The sequence below is a fragment of the Crocodylus siamensis genome, chromosome 3 (assembly GCF_052110815.1).
Source record: "Crocodylus siamensis isolate JL-2025a chromosome 3, ASM5211081v1, whole genome shotgun sequence".
NCBI lineage: Eukaryota > Metazoa > Chordata > Crocodylia > Crocodylidae > Crocodylus > Crocodylus siamensis.
In genome coordinates this window covers 16,656,618-16,674,306 of record NC_143397.1, presented here as the reverse complement: position 1 = coordinate 16,674,306, position 17,689 = coordinate 16,656,618, and the positions used below count along the sequence as shown (strand labels likewise).

The 17,689-nt window shown below is 38.4% G+C and overlaps 1 protein-coding gene across 2 annotated transcripts in view; it reads right to left on the bottom strand.

Annotated features, from left to right (window-relative positions):
• DCC (DCC netrin 1 receptor) overlaps positions 1–17,689 on the bottom strand; it is a 1,013,322-nt gene that overhangs the window by 164,685 nt on the left and 830,948 nt on the right. For both annotated transcript variants that reach the window (XM_090037801.1, XM_090037802.1), the window contains exons 13-15: positions 16,173–16,314; positions 11,303–11,413; positions 5,857–6,051 (exon numbers count right to left, since the gene is read on the bottom strand). In XM_090037801.1, coding sequence (XP_089893927.1) covers positions 5,857–6,051; positions 11,303–11,413; positions 16,173–16,314 — 448 coding nt within the window. The remainder of the gene's footprint in view (positions 1–5,856; positions 6,052–11,302; positions 11,414–16,172; positions 16,315–17,689) is intronic.

Below are 17,689 nucleotides of genomic sequence, written 5' to 3'. Positions count from 1 at the left end.
GAGATTTGGCCACCGAATTGAATCAGGGGTAGGAGCCTGGCCTGGCTCACAAGCCCACTGGTGGCATCTCCTGGGCCTGCCCCTACTTACCGGGCATCTTCTGGCAAGTCAGAGCTGTTCAGATGGGGGACGGTCAGAAGGTTTTCAGACTAAGGGCGTGACTGCTCCAAACTCCAAGCTAGCACTAACACTGATCAACATTTGTCCAGCTCACAGCATAAGGTGTAAAAAGGCCCTAACACTGATTAACATTTGTGTGGCTCATGGCATAAGGTATAACCAGTCACTTATAATTTCTTCTTGCAAGAATTTAGCTCACAGAAAAGTAGATGAGGCAATCAAAGGTACAAGAACTAGGCAGATTGCCACTTAGTTCCGCCATTTATTACAAATAATTATGCTCCCAGAATTTTACATCCTACACAATACCTACCTATCCCTAGCTGCTATCCCTATCAGGTACTGCAAGGAAAGATATTTTTTCCTTCATTCTGTCTTTCAAAAGTAAGGCACATATTCCATTGTGGAGCATGTTGTATGCAAGAAACTACATTACGTTGTCTTACAGGGCTGATAGCAAAATATGTGTTACATTGTAAATTCATTGTAACATTGTATCTTTGATTGCCTAACCTATACCAGAGTACAAATTATAAATGGACCCCATGTCTACCTTTTCTCTGTGAGCCTGTTGTATTTTATACACCCTTATTCTATTTTGTTCTGTACTGGGTTTTATGCTGTCTTCATCACTCTACCTTCTAGCAAGGCTTTAAGTTATGAGTTGCCTTTTTTTGCTACCATGTTACTCATCAAGCCCAGGATTATATTAATCTGCACCATCAGACAGATGTTTCACTTATGTCATGTTTGCATTTGGCCCTATTGTTTCATTTTCCAAATGTGTGCTGCACTTATAGCTCCTACTAGTTTTAGCTGCAACTGCTGATGCTCAACACCTCTACAAAAATATGTGCCTTATGGTGTAGGTCTTGCTTCTGTATTAATAATCGCTCTCTTGCTTCCAAGATCTTCCATATTCTCTCCAAAAAATAGGATATTCATCCTATGCTATCTCAGTTCACCAAGGCACTGCATTTCTTTTTTCACTCAGTATACTTTCCATAGCCACTTCTATGAGGCTCACAGAAGCAAACTCAGAATTTATAGAAATAGCATTAAAGTAGCCCCAGATATGGATGTAGGTTATTATTAGGTACCCATGTTTGAAAGCACTGGCTGTAGATGAGTCGACATGGATCTGTGAAATCATGTCAAACAAATCTGATTGCTCTGTAATGAAAAAATCTACTGCTCCAAAATCCAAAGGATAACCAATTAAATATTTAGCATATTTCAAAATAACCCACAAAGCATAAACAAACAGAAACAAGCTCTATGGTGCATTTTAATCTTGAGAGGTCAAAAAAGGGCTACGTCTGAGATTTGGAACAAACACAGATTCTCAGTGGAGCCAGCTTTGTGAAGTAAAGTAATATCTTTTATTGGGCTTGTTTGTAGATTTGAGAGAGACAAGAGTTCAACTTTTGGGGCTTCAGAAGGGTGCTTGAACCCTGAACATTTGTATCCCAAAATACAAACTGATCTAATATAAGTGGGGGCAAACTCAGGGTGGGCCATATTGGTGCACTTGCATTACCCTTTGGTTCCTGGTCCACCCAACATTTAAAATTAACTGCCTAGTAGTGTCAGCATTTTAAGGCAGGCACTTGAGTTCATAGCTCATTATAATCTTCCGGATCCCTTCCAAACTCTTCATTCCACCGGTGTTAATGACCCTCTCCTTTTTAATGGTCTTGATCGTCCACCAATCAAGCCATCCTTTATTCTGCAGTTCTGCTGTCTGTTAGCTGTTCCTGGTAATGAAGCTCCTCTCTCATAGTCTTGCCGATTGTTTTTAACTTATTCCAATAAAGTTATATTGGTTTTTGCTTCCAGCTTAAACTCAATAATATAGCCCTAGTATTAGTAAAGCTTCTATTTTATTTTTAACTGTGAAAAATGTGTGTTGACACACCTCCGCATCTGTACCCTCCTCTTTCAAAATTCTAGATCCATCCATGAGTACTTTATCCCAGAATCTTGCTGCTCTCCAATCCCTGAACTTTCATGGTAATGATACAGTATAAGATTCTTTGCTACATAGATGGAGAATAACTGAGACGGAGAGACTTTTCCACCCTGATACTGAACAACATTGGAAGCCAGGCAGTTTGCAAAGGCTATTGGGATTGAAAAGGATAACAGGAAGTGTTTCTTAGAGCAGAGCTGGAAAGTCTGTGAAGTTTTACCATTAATTTTAGGTGCTGGAATTTATCATTGTATGGTATGCTGCGCATGATAGAAGAGGTATACATATGGAAGGGCATTTTACAACAGTTGAAATAAGTCCATCCCACATGCAGGAATTTTTTTTTCCCATTTTTTTTTCCCATTTCTTTCACTGAACATAGTTTGATTCATATCCTCTTGAAAACAATACTTCTGTTAGGAAAAGAACCCTGTCTAATTATTTTGTAATAATTAGCTTATAAGTGTTGCTAACAGAGCTCAGTGAATAATGGAAGAAGGGTTGGCATCTATTGTAGTTCTTAAAAACATTATCTGTCCTCTTGGTTTTATCCCCAGGTGGTTTATTTTCATTGGAGATTGGAAAAACTAAATTGAAGTAGCCAAATTATTCAGAAAAGGTGATTTTCAAACTTACACAGGTGATCATTCACATAACTGATTTTAAAACAGCCAAATGTTGCTAACCAGATGCCTGTGTCCTTAGCCACACCTGCACGTGACGTTATCTCCAACTATAGTGCCACTACTCACACTTTGAATGTGTGTAATCAAACCCCATCACATGCAGTCAAAAAGATATTTGCCTAATACATTTGAATGGGGAAAACCTTTTCTGAAATCTTAATCTGAAGGCTGCTCAACAAGCAATAAAAATGAGGCTAAATTTAGTGAACAAATCATTTCTAACTAAATATTTAGCCAGCTCTAAATAGCTTCCTAACATTTTGGTAGAAGTCTTAGCATCATTTCTGGAGCTAAAATATACTATTGAAGCATCCCATCTGACTTGTTGGATTTACTGTGTACACACTGTATGTTGGTATAGGCAAGAGTCAAACTCCCCGTGTGCTCACCACACAGCCCATTTACTTGCTGAGCCAAAAAGACTCGTTCTATAAATAAGCTAAGCTTGAACTATATTATTACAACACTTTATATTCTGGAAGTTTCTTTTTACATATCTTGTACTCGGCTACAGCATTTATCAGTCATAAGAGGATATCTGATCCACTTCTTCATTGGTCAATTAACAGTTAGGGAAAACAATAAAGCCCAGTTATGAAGACATTTCAGCAACTGCTAGTAAAAATAGCTTTAGTAACAGCTGTTCATTAAAAAGTTTAAAGAATTTAGTTCCATAACCATCTTCTCCTGAGACCCTGCTAGAGTTCAAAGAGTATATTGACCTATGTGACTTTGCTAATACGATTTCTTTCTCTAATACCACCAGGATCAGTGGTGGTAAGAGTTCAATTTAATGTCATGGAAGATATGGAAGAGTGCAAAGTGATTAAATTTAGAAGAATATAAATCCCTTTTGGAAACTAAAAAAATATGATTATAATTATTAGATCTGTACATTAATTAGTAATAACTTTAATTCTTATGTTCTACTAACCTTCTTTGATGACCCATTCAAACCACAGTCCATTTTCCATAATAACTTAAACTGCGCACAAAACATTTTGAAGTCAGTCTTTTTCTATGTAACCTTTTCAGTCTTTGGACTTTGATCGCATGCCCTATATGTAGCTTTTTGCAAGTACTTTCATCAGCAGAATTTCAAGAAACTTTGAATACAATAAATTTAAGCACTAGGGGACATATTAAGCTCTTTCGGTGATGTTCATCTAACTTACTGGCTTTTACGAAAATGGTTCTGAGAATGGGAAAATGGCAATAACATGCAGCACTTCACATTTTGTGTGCGACTACTGAAGGTAATCCTTCATCTTAGAGAGATGATACACTAGTTGATACACTTTTCTATATGTTGTGTGTTTTCAGAATTGCTGTGTTTTTATTTTCTTAATATACACACAAATCCATTGTGTGTGTGTGTGTGTGTGTGTGTGTGTGTGTGTATGCAGGTGTGTGGATGCATTTGCAAATAAATTAACCAAGCCAATCATTTAAACACAAAATGCTTATCTAGCATGGTAAAATGTGTGGTAAAACAGCAGTAACTACCTTCTTCAGAGTCCTTATTTCTATCTACTCTAAAGTCTCTCCTAAGAATATTCAAGAGCTGGATGATGTCGGTGAATGCTAAAAGCAAACAAGTACATTTAGTAATTTGAGAAGGGTTCTAGAAAGCAGCAAGTTGTATGCTTCACACTCAGGGATTCCCTGTTTAACGTCTACACAATGGAATTGAGATAGCAATTGTGAATATCTAGACCAAACAGAGGCTTCATTAATGCCTGTATAATATTTGGACACATTTAGAACATGATGGACAAATGTTCAACACAGTAATAATGTGAGCAACTGCACTTCTTGACTTTTTTAAACACTGAACCGCTCTCCTGGTATAAGGCACCAATCCTTCATCCCCAAAATATTCAGTTTCCTGTGTGCTGTACACAGCATCTAGATGAATTGCCATAGACAATGTGCAATGAATAACGGATATCCCCAGACACCATTTTGACAGACACAAAATATAAGTTTTGTGATTGCCATTACATTTAAACACTGGGGCCACCCATTATTCCCTGGGGCCAGCTCAGGGAATAACATTACTAAATTCTCTGTAAAATAGGGAGCTATATCCATTGAGCAAAGTACTGATTAGTACTTAGAAGTAGAGGTTTAATAATGTCTGCTGCTTGACATAGCCACTTCATTAAGAAAACCTGGCCCTGCCAAATGAGGATATCATTTTCTGGATATGATCAGTGTAGAAAAAAAAATATCAACCAATCAGTGACTCAGATAAATAAATGCATGATCTGCAGTTTAATAGGTAAATTAGATGTTGTAAACTCTGCAGTAAAAATGCTTTTTATAACCTCTTTTGCCCAATGCTCTTATCATTTTCTCTCATTGTTTTATAAAGGCCACGTACCACATGAATTAGCAATAACTTTGTGCACATTAAGAGTGAGTGTATGTGCTCGTTAGAGCTGGCTTGTGATGAAGTAAGATCTACATTCACAGATTATCATTTTCAAAGTTATTAAGCTGAAATTCCACCTGCCTTATAAGTGTAACCATACTCTGGTATCAGGTTTATAAAGCTTCCTTTGACATCCATGCTTCAAAACAACACCTTTACAATCTGCTCACAGAAACATAACTGAGGCCAAGCCGAGACTGAGACTTGGGTAGCTTCCAGTGCTGCAACCTGAATATTAAATGTTGTGTGAATTGGCACAAGCCATGTTATGGCAAAAAGTGTGTCTTTATTCCATTTGCATCTTGTGTAGACATGCCTGAGATAGATTTAGGTTCAACATTGGCTGTAAAACCTGCCAAGGCTTCTGAATAAATAATCAGGCAGCTATTCTGGGCTGAGTTCCACGATGCTACAGCTATGTTTGCCAGAATTGGAGCCAGCTAGCTTAAAGCTATCCTGGGTAAGTCGCACCTCTGGCTGGCCATTAAATGCACTGTTAGTGGTTTCATGTTTCATATGTAGACAGAGTATTAGTGATTCTATGATAGACTTCAAAAATGCCCCCAAACCATAACAACTCAAAAAGGACTTCTGTCCGTAAAAATCCCTAAGGAACCCCAACAACAAACCCAAATACCTACCCAAATTTTCAATGGAATAATAGCGCTGTTTGCTGTCCACTCGCACTGTCTCAGCATATGGGCTGCCCACTCCATAGCCAATGATATATCCACGTACAACAATGTTTGGGTTCAGTGGCGGGGTCCAACTCATGACGATACTGTTTATCAATGGCCTGACATGAAGAGAGCTTGGCTGATCAGGAACCTGAGATTCTAGGATTCAAAGAAAAGATGGGTTAATAATTTGCTCACTGAATTTTACCATTCACAAAGGCAGAGGTTGCATTAAGTCCTCCATCATACGAAAATAACCAGACACCCCGCTGTTATATGCATAGTCTACACACGATTTCACTTTTGAACGTTGCTTTTTTTTAACTGTATTCTTTATCAACAAGAATATTTTGAAGCATCTTAAAAAAAAAAAAGGAATATCCCCACATTCTTGCAACTTGAGCATCTGTGTTCAAGAAAGTTTGGAATTAGACAGCAAAGTGGGAAATGAAATTATTTGCAACATTTCCCGCAGGAAAGCTTTTGTCTTCTTTGGTTTATTTGCAAGTTGAATAATGCAATGGCAATTGACTGGATGATTTATCGTGGGCCTGTGGATTTAACAAACAGCATTTAACAAACTGGTCAACTTTGTTAATGGTATAATAGCATTTCCTAGCAATGGCCTCCTTCTTGCCCATGAAAAATGTAATGGTAATTATGAACAAGTAAGCTTTAGTTATTTTGGACATGTTAGTCTTGGCTTGGAGGCTGCTTTAAATAATACAAGAGTAGTCAGAAATTAAAATAAAATAACAGAATGACATCTTTTATTTACAGGTTCTCTCAAGGCATATTCATTTTTTTATGTAATTCTTAATGACTTGATACTTAATCAACAGACATTGTCTCCTGTCAATCCACTTTAATTTGAAAGAACAGATGAAGAAAATGTCTTTGGTTGGAGTTTGCCTGTTAGCTACCATATCACAAGTCACTTTAGAAGAGCAGCACAGCATCTTGTCTTTTTGAGAGCAGAAAGAGACAAGCTACTATTTCTCCCCAATAAAGAGGCTTGTAATATAATAGGTAAAGTCATTGGTGGGTGGAAAGTGGAAGCAACACAAAATGCTGATGTAAACGCCAACAAAAGACATTTTGAGATTGTGAAGCATTCCCACTATAAACCTTGGAAAAGGCAATAAAAACATTAATACTTTTCAGTCTGACTGTTATATATGGTACAATGGTGTCCTTCATATTTTATGTGCTTTGAAATTACTCTGTTGAACATATTTAAACAATTCTGGAGATCCGGTGAATCTACAGCAAGCTCTGATTAGTAAATTACCTGACTGATATGCTTAGTCACTTTTGAAACTCCTTTGAATTTAATACTCTTAGAGTTGCTGCACATCATCTATACTTAAATAATGAAGGAAATGCATTGAAGAATAGCTACTTATAAAAGATAACTCAGGTTATGCCAGTAAATACAATTGCCTTTCATCTCCCTCCCACTTCCATAATTTGTTTCAACGTGGAACATAGTTACTTGCATGACTGTCTTTGAGGAACGATTTTTAGAGAAAAATTGAAAAAAAACCCTATTTCTTATACAAATTAAAGATATTGGTGCCTTGATATAGGACATAACAAAATGAGGCGATAGTAGAATTCCTTGCATATGCTAGAAGTGGTAATACTCAAGGGAGCCAGTAAAATTACAGCATTCAGAAATTGATTTCAAGTGACAATTTTTACACTTCATTTTCACAATACATGGCCATTTCAATGCCATAGTGGACACTTTTAGGTAGCTCTTGGTTTCAAACTATTTTATTCTGATATTCCAAACTGGTCACATACAGAAATGACAAGGTGCGATTCATACAGTTTGAACAAGGTTGTCATTCATCTCCTGGTACAAAAAAAACAGAATACAAGGAATTTATCCTTCTTGCCAAATACACAGCTGAAATGAAGATAAGTGAACTAAACAGGCATACACAGGGAATTTCAGGAGCAAAATGCATCTTAGAGACAAGACCAGAAACTGATAACACTGAAGATCTTATGTCTTCTTCCTGTTTTTGGAGTAAGTTTTTTGCCATCTTTTTACTAAATACACTTAGCTTTCTTTTGTGTATTTAGTATACAGTATAACATTTTTACAGAAAATAAAACTGGTCATTTTTAATCATATCAATATAAAATATTTTGCTCCAAAAAATTAACTTTTTCTGGGATTTCTCCTGTACATACAATTTATGCCCAGCTCTCCTACCATTTGTCCAGCTTTGAACAATATGTTGAAAGAATTTTTAAATCCTGTCCTATGTATAGGTCCTCAGATCTGTTCTTAAAACACCTCCATTCTACTTCTATTTGTTGGTGACACTGTCAAAACCAAGACTGCCGTCTCCTTCCCGCTTATGCCAGGATTTGATCCCATAGTAAATATAACATCTCTTTTCCTGTTAGTCAAGGGCAATTCTTTCCCAAGAAAGGACAACAGATATTGAAGTCAATCAAAATCTCATACAAGTATCCCAATGCAGAATCTGTTTCATAAGTGTTTTTACAGGTTCTTGTCTCGTCTTTTAACTCTCCATGTTGCCTTGACACAGTCCATTGATTCTGCCCCACTACACACATTTAGTGAGATCTGGATTTCCCATGAAATGGATACACATAGTTTAGTCTCACTATCTGATGTGCTGTCTTCTTTTAGGAACCTGATTTGATGTATTTCATCCTTAATCCATAACTCTGATTGTATGCAATAAACTGAACAATGGCATCTTTCAGTAAAGTTTAAAAGCTGTTAATTTGCCAGTGTTATCTGAAAACACTGAGAAGAAGGTGTTTATATTTGGGTCACCCAAGCCATTTTCTTAGAGGTTTCCTTGAGGCTCACAGTTGTATACTTTACAGATTAAAGACTTTTTTTTTGTACTGTCTTTTTCTTCATGTGGTTCCTTAATCAATTTTCAGCAGAAACTACAATGCAATACAAGCTTAGTTTGTCATGCTCTTAAAACACTAATTTAGAACTGAAGTTAAACTACATCGCTATCTAATATGTAAAACAGTTCCCATCTGTTCAAGGCAGTAGGCAGAAACCAAGCATCCTAAACCCATTTTCCTGGAGGATACCTTTGCAAACTTGATCAGAGATTATCTTGCATCCTTGTTATTTAAATCAGACCCTTTGGGGAAACCATGTTTCCAATTTTTTTAAGAACAAAATTTGAGGCTCAAAATAAATATTTAAAAACTTCCCAGCTGTCAGTAAAGACATACAAGCTTTCTAGGGAACCTTGAAGAAGCAGTGATGTTTGGATTTCTAATCACTTTAACAAAACACACTAATTAAAAGGAACATCCATAGGGAGTTAGTGTAGTTCTCTAAGATACTGTTTGTCTTCATGTTGCTTATGCCAAACAGACATACAGTGAAAGGAAGAGAAACTGCATTAGCCATAAGAGTAGAAAGGGAATTACAGTTAACAATCTGTGCAAAAGCACTTCTCCTATTTAGCTGACACTTGCAGGACTCTGCATATCCACAGTAACATATAGATTTCTCCCCAGGGTTTATCAAGGTATCTCATATAAATATAGTGTGTGTGTGCATGTGTAAAACAACACAGTGCATTCAAAGTGTCATATTGTTTCAGTTTCACTATAAGTTTTCCTTGTTACTCAAAATGCAAATACATGCAAATACAATAGATGTTAAAAAAAGTCTTTGGTATAATTTATCAACAAGCTTTTAGTTGCATTGCATGTCTCTCGCAATTATGCTGAGGACATGTTTGCATGCAAAAATATATTTGGAGGAAAAAACATACTTAAAAGTTAATGTGGATTAAATACAGTTAAAAACAAATATATTTAAACAAATGCATTGTCTTTCATTTTGCAGTATAAAAGAATGAAGACAAGGAATGTACTTGCCTCGTTTTCATGTGCACATGACATGTCGAGGTGTTCAGATTTTGTCATTATCTTTTTTTTTCCTTACTTACTAAGATCTATTTCCAAATGAATGACCAGGTGCTCTCATCTTGGGTAATACCATTTCTGAAATTACTGTCCACCCAAAATAGTTGTTAGTAGAATGACATCATGCACCATAGCATATTGCAATCAGCTAATATAGTCATATTGCTTTCAAAATCATCATTATCTCTTGCCAAGTGTTCGGTTGCACCTATACCAATGTTTTAAATGCCAGAAAACCAAATAATGTCATTCCTGCCCTTCATAAAGGACCGCTTCATGCTAGAGAGACCCTTAGGCAGAAAGGAATGGTCAAAGTGAGGGTTGACTGTGCAATTCCAAAAACCCCCCTAAAAAACATTCATTCAGAAACAAGCAGAGAAACAAAACCAAGGCAACAGCCCTTGTTGCCTTTTAACAAGAAGGCTATGCTCACTTTTGTCCATTTTTCTTTGTTTCCTTTTAAGTGCGATAGTTCATTTCCCCCCTGAGTTTCAGTTTCCCCATATTGATCTCCTTCCAGTATATATTTTCTTCTTATCAATTTTCTATAGCTTTCTCCTGATTTCCATCTGCCATTTTCTTTGTACTTTACTTTAAAGTGTGGGATGATCTTTCATTACTTTTCCTTTTTTTCTTTTAATTCTTCAAATGTCTCAGCAATTGCATCAGTCTTTTTGCACTCGGTTCCTCATTTCTGGGATAACAACATCTGCATCAAATTTCACATTTTTCAATCTGTTTGGATGCTACTATCTTTCATTTTTTGTCTTCACTGCCACACTGAAATACTGACACTTGCAGTTATATACTCCATGGGCAATAACCTTCTAGACACTTGAAGACTCACTTGTGGATAGTTAAATTTGTCAGTTATATTCTGAGTGTTTCTTTGACTGATTACGTTGATTGTTCATGATGCTATTGATGTATAATATGATATTCTTTTTAAAAATAGCCATGACATGAAGGAATCACATTTTATTAGACAGTCATTATAACAAAGACTTCTAGCTTTTTCTTGGTGGTGATATTTCATCTTAGAGGCAAAGGGTTATATGAAACTCCACTAAGTGGAAGACGTCTATTGTTTTGTGGATTATTATCTAAGATTTCATTGTCGTTGCTTATTGTGGCAGCTACAGCAAGAAATAGAAGGAAGAGAGAGACTAACAGAGAGTTATGAGAGCTCCAGCATAAACAAGGGAAAAGAAATGAAGCTGTCTTGTCTTCTCTCTTCTTCACTTGCTCAGAAAAGCATGCAATCTTAATGACATGGAGCACTGAGCTCTTCTGTTCAAAAACACCCAGACAACAGCTCCTGTTACATTCATCATTGGGCTCTAACCCCTGACCTCCACAGCATCCTCAGCTAAAGCTTTGGATGACAATTAGAATGACATCTGTCAAATAAAAACGACAATGACGTGGTGATAATGGCTGTGAAAAGAGATGTATTTACCATCAAGATCATTCTCTGGAGTCTCGGCTGTATACCATTCAGAAGGGGGGCCTGTTCCATTGACAGTCATGGCAGCTACCTGGAAGCTGTACTGGCTTCCTTTCTCAAGTCCTGTTAAAAATAGAAGTTCAACCAAACCAGAAGAGAAAAAGAAAAAAAAAAAATAGTATGATCACAATTTTAATGTTTTCAACAGAATTAGAACAAAATTAGCAGTTACAGTCTCTTTGCTATGTGTGGCAGCATAAGTAAAGAGCAGAATAACAACCTAGTCCTACTGTGGGTAGATTCCTACACACATATTCCATTTACAAGTGATCCTGCAGTCACCTTAACTTGCTTCCTGTTGCTTGTTAGTACTATCTTTATCTCATAAATTAAATTCCAGACCACGCGTGCATATAGTAAAGGATTCTGACCACCAAACTTCCCGTACAGTCGTGGGCAGGGGAGGAAACTTGGGTCTGATGTCAAAAGGCAGCTAATTAGTCAGAAGTGGCAGACACACCTCTTGCAAAAAGCTTAACACTTCAAAATGTGATTTTTATTTTTTTTACAGTCATCATTCCCACTGGATGTACTTATGCATGTAAGGACTATCCCACACCCAAACATGAGACAATTAGGAGCTAATTTAATAACTAATTAGTTAATTCATAGATAATTAGTGATACAACTAAGTTGCTGATTGCATGCTTTACAGAGACAGCCTGCTGCTGCTAAAACATGAAAAACCAGGGCTCTGGAAATACTCGCTGCCATGTTAAATGCTAAGCACAGGAGTGACTAATTTGTTGAGCTAAGGCCTGGGTTAGCAACCAATATATATTCTGCTTTTCAATAAGCCTTTTGGCTTTAGAGTTCAGACTCTTCAAATAAAACAGAACCTTTGTCAAGGGTACATTTTGGAACCAGTGCTGGGGTTGGTTTTCTTTGTTTGTTTCTCATTTTTTGCTTTTCTCTGGCTAAAGCAGTTAGACAACTATTATAGTGTTGCTTTGAAGTGTGTTGCAACTCTTTTTTAGCCCCATAACAGCGATATATGTTGACCAATGTTGATCATTGTGTTTAGTCTAAACTGACCAGGAGCTACAAAAAATAAAAATAAAACTGTTGCATTTAATTGCAAACATTCTCCAGGGAAAAATGCCCAAGATTAAAAACAGCAGTTTAAAATTTAGCTGACATTGGAACCAACAATACCACTGATAGCAGCCATTTAAAATCCTTGTTGTAGCTCTGAATTACTTAGCCGCTGCAGATGTCCTCATTATCCTGCAAAACACCTGCCTATTAAACAGAGGATTGTGGCAAGATACCAAGTATCTATATGTGAAAATTTACATCATCCATTTAAAGTAACCAGCTTCCGTGGGACTCATACTATATGCAAGTAAATAATAAGGTCTGGATCCTTTTAAAATGCATATTTAAATATGTATTTCTACCAACTTCCTGAAACAAAGTATGTAACTTTTTATTGTATTTTGAAATGGAGAATGTGTTTAGTAATTAGCAAACCTGGTCTCCACTCCCACAAGTCTGCTCCATAGGAGGCAGGTGGACATGATGGGGAAGGGGAGTTCAGAGACTGGGAATTCCTTGCCCAACACGAATCTGAACTCTGCAGGGAGTCCAGGTCAATGTACTTGGGGAAAACATGAGGTCAGGTCTTTAGAACTGACCTCTGAAGATCTATTTATTACACCTCTGCCTAGCAGGGGCAAGTGGACACCTGAACCACTAGTCTGAAAGGACCTCAACCAAATGCCCATGCTGGCACTTTAGTGTGAAGGCTGGAGGGGGGAATTCCTTCTCTACATTTGCTCCTTAGGGAGATACCCAGCACCTAGCCTTCTAAATCCTGGCTGGATGGCCATGTTTGACTGGCAGTTCGACAGTGCAGTCAAGACTTCAAAAATAGTCTTTTTTTCTCTGAACTGCCGTGAATTTTCTGAGGTCAAGGTAGCTCTAATATATTCATATTAGTATACGACGTGCAGATTTACATAGGGATCTCTATCAGTCATGGAGATGGTATCAATGGGATAGATGGTGGAAGCAGGTGATAAACTGCTTTTGTAATGTAGCTTTGACAATATTACCCACATTATGCCCACTAATCTGCTGCCACCAGGACTGCTTCTAACATTTCTGATCTCTTTTTCATGGTCACTAAGATTTTTTTTTTAAGCTGCCTTAACAAAAATAGTGCAAAACTGCACATGTCACCATTGCCCCCAAAAAGCCTTATTAGTTCTGCAGCTCTAAGAAAAACAAGCTATTTATGTGGATTATGGGACTATAAACATGAGGAAGAACCTCTCACATTAGTCAGGGTTGCATGATTACGTTTTAATAATGTAAAATACCGCTTGTTCCTTTTTGTCTTTTCTCTCACTCAAACATTTTTCTGGGACCTAGTTCCCACCAAAACAATACACTGAATTACTTGTCCCTTGGACACATCCGTTCATGAAAGAGAGTTACTTTCAGAGCTCACAAATAATACTATTTTATTTCAAAGTAAATATTGGAAAAGTCATTTTGGGGGACATGAGGAGAAATCCTAGCCCTACTGCATTTGAGAGAAAGGTACCATTGACTCAGAGGGGACTTGGTGGCAACCTATAAGTATATCAAGGGCGTATGTATGGGTCTGGGGAAGGATCTGTTCACCAAGGCCCCCCACGGGAGGACAAAAAATAATGGGCTCAAGCTGATTGAGTATAGACATAAGGAAAAACTTATTTACAAGTCAAGTGCTGAGGGTATGGAACAGGCTCCTCTCAGAAGTGGCACAGTCACCCACCCTGGTGATCTTCAAAAAGCATCTCAATGCCCATCTTGCTGGGGTCATCTGATCCCAGCAGTCTTTCCTGCCTGTGTGCAGAGATGCTGGACCGGATGACTTTTAAGGTCCCTTCCAGCCCTTAACAACTATGAAAATATGACTTCAATGAAGCCTGGCATCACCATTATTACCATATTTACAAGTAAATGTAAATGTGCTTATTCCTCATAGCTCTCTAAAAATGGGGTGCCTGTCTTAAGAGGGGAAGCTTATTTCCGCATGAAAGCATGGGAATGTTGCAATGCCTGCCAGGGACTGTGTCTCTTTCCCATCTCTCCTGTCCAGCAAACAACAGGGCAGAGCCCACCCTTCAGAGTCAGAGCTAAAGCTCTAACCCTCTAATGGATGCTGCTAATTGGCAGAACACCCAAAAGCTGCTGCCAATTTAGCAGCAGCTGGGAGAGGGTTAAAACATTAGCTGCTACCTGAGCATGCAGGGGAGGACAAGTGCACTGTAGAAAAGGCTTTGCCCCTACTCCATGCTGCCAGGTTTCAGCCATGACTAACTTTTTTTTTTTTCCTCATTCTGCCTTCTCAAAACGACATGTGCCTTATTAGGGGGCATGTGGTATGTGAGAGAATACAGGACTTAATTGTCTTATGTGTAAATCTTGTACAAGGAGAAAATACAGTGTCCTCCACGGTAGTCTAGTTGAAATGATTCTTTTGTACTTTTCTGTGGTGCTGACCTTAGTGCTTACAATTAATTTAATTGGTGGAAATTAAATTGAATTAATTGAATTAATTTTCTATTGGACTTTCTATGTCAGGAAGCAAACTATTTCCCTCTAATATACTGGAAGAAAAGCTTGGAAAATAGATGTTTGATAGATGGCTCTGTAGCAAGAGGAAAGATGTGTCATTGACTCACAGTTTCATAGTTTGTAGGGTCGGAAGGGACCTGAGCAGATCATCTAGTCCAACCCCCTGCCATGGCCGGAAAGAATACGGGGGTCAAACGACCCCAGCAAGATGTTCATCTAACCTCCTCTTAAAGACCCCCAGGGTAGGAGCCTGCACCACTTCTTTTGGAAGTCGGTTCCAGGCCCTAGCCGCCCTGACTGTGAAGTAGCGCCTCCTAATATCTAACCTAAACCTACCCTCTGCCAGCTTGTGACCATTATTCCTGGTCACTCCTGGTAGTGCTCGGGGGAACAGTGACTCCCCCAGTGCCTGCTGATCCCCCCTGACTAGTTTATAACAGGCCACAAGATCCCCCCTCAGCCTTCTCTTTTGGAGGCTGAACAGGTTCAGGTCCCGCAGCCTCTCCTCATCGGGCCTGCCCTGCTGTCCCCTAATCATGCGAGTGGCCTCCTCTGGACCCTCTCCATGCTGTCGACATCCCTCCTGAAGTGCGGCGCCCAGAACTGGATGCAATACTCCAGCTGTGGCCTGACCAGTGCCGCATAGAGAGGGGCATCACCTCCCTGTACCTGCTCAAGATGCATCTGTGGATGCATGCCAAGGTGCGGTTGGCCTTCCTGACTGCCTCTCCACACTGCCGGCCCATGTTCATCTTGGAGTCAATGATGACCCCCAGATCCCTTTCCGCCTCCGTGCTAAGAAGAGGGGAGTTCCCCAGCCTGTAGGTATGGTGCTGGTTGTTCCCCCCAAGGTGCAGCACCTTGCACTTGTCTGTGTTGAAACCCATCCTATTCTCGTCCGCCCACCCTTGTAACCTGTCTAGGTCTGATTGTAGCCTGTTGCATCCTTCCAATGTACCCACATCCCCCCATATTCTGAAAAAGGCAACTGGGCAAAAGCTACTGAACAAAAGGAGTTTGGTTTCAAATTCTTTAAGATGATGAAATACAGGTGACACACATATGTAAAGGCATTAAGGGGAAAAGATAAAATAATGATAATAATAATAATAATAAAGGCTGGGTTTGTACAGCCCAATAAATTTCACCTGCCAGAAAAGAAATCAATGTTCTCTTGAACTGAAAGTATATTTTATTCCCAAAGCATTTAAGTCCTCCAAGCCTTGCAAGGCTATACCATGTGAACACTGACCTGTGAACAAATACCAGAGGTTGTTTGGCTCCAGCGTTTCTATCTCACCCCTGCGGGTAGTCTTTCTGTGTCGAATTTTATAGGCAGTAATAAATCCATTTTGTGTACCTGATGGCGGAGGCAGCCAACTAACTTTGATGCTCTGTAAAACACAAGAAGTTAATGCTGAAATGTTTGCAAAGCAATGACAGAAATAGAGCAACAACAAATTGAAGCACAAGGAAGTTCTTTTTGGTGGAGGGAAGGGATTTGGGGAGAAGTGTAAAACTTGTTTTCTAATTACAATGATTCATTTGAATTAACTATTATTTTTAGACCACACAAGCCTAATTTAAAACTGGCACCAAGCCAGTCTGGGAAAGATTCAAACAATGATATAAATAAACCTAGGTACTGACTGGTAAACTTCAGTATATAGACAGTCGAAGGATTTCTAAATAGTGTTTCCCTTGCTGCAATGCTGTCTCTGTGTCAGGGGTGTGTCGTTTCCATGAGGGTACCTTAGCTCTGTGTGTTATTATCACAGTTGTCATCTTTGGACTTATAATGTGCTGTGGCTCATCTTCACTTTGTGGTGAAGTTCAGTTACTAAGCCACCCATGTTAGCTGTCTAAATATTTGACAGATTCTTTTCTCATTCTCATTACAGTTTTCCATCAGTTCCCCAGACTTTATCAGAGTCAGTCCTAATTCATACCACTATGAACTCCCAAATCAGTCCCTTTGGCAATAAGCTTATTGATGATTCTGACATAGTGCTTTAGCCGAATTGTTTAGTAAAATCAATAGCAAGAAGATTAATCAAGATACGCGTGCACATCTTTTCAAAAGCAATCAGGGCTCATGGACAGAGGTGATATCTTTTATTAGACCAAGAAGATTTTTGCAAAAATTATTCTTTAATTAAAAGATATTTCATTCAATGTAATAGTCATATTTAATTCAAAAGATATTTGTTAGTATTTTAGTTTTTTCATCGTTCTTATTTTTTCATGGAAGTGAATATTGGCTTTGTTCCTCTCAGTTGTTCTGTGTCTTGCTTGAGACGTTTTAAAGGCAGCCCATTTTCAAAGGTTCTAGCTATCTCATTGTCTAAAAATTAGATCCCCTTTTAGGTAGGTCAGTTTGGAAACCTCAAAAGAATTAGTAACTTTTGCAAATGTTATGAGAAAACACTTTGCCCATAGTGTTATAAACTGATACACTGAAAAAAATTAAGAGGTCTCAATCTTAGTAACAGGTGAAATCTGAGATACCACTTATAAGTGATCTGATGTTGTTCATCAGCATCTCTTCCCTAGGATCCCAGCTTGAGCATTAAGTGCATTTGAAAAGCTCTAATCCTCCAAGTCTCTTTGATATTAGGGAAACATGAGGACAGTCAAGCCCTTATAGTACAAAGCCCTAAATCTTTATTATATACCAAGGCTATCCAACTTCTAAGCAGCTGAAGGCTGCATTCCTCACATGCCACACACTGGTGAAGGCCATACACCATGTAGTGGGAACCAGAGGCC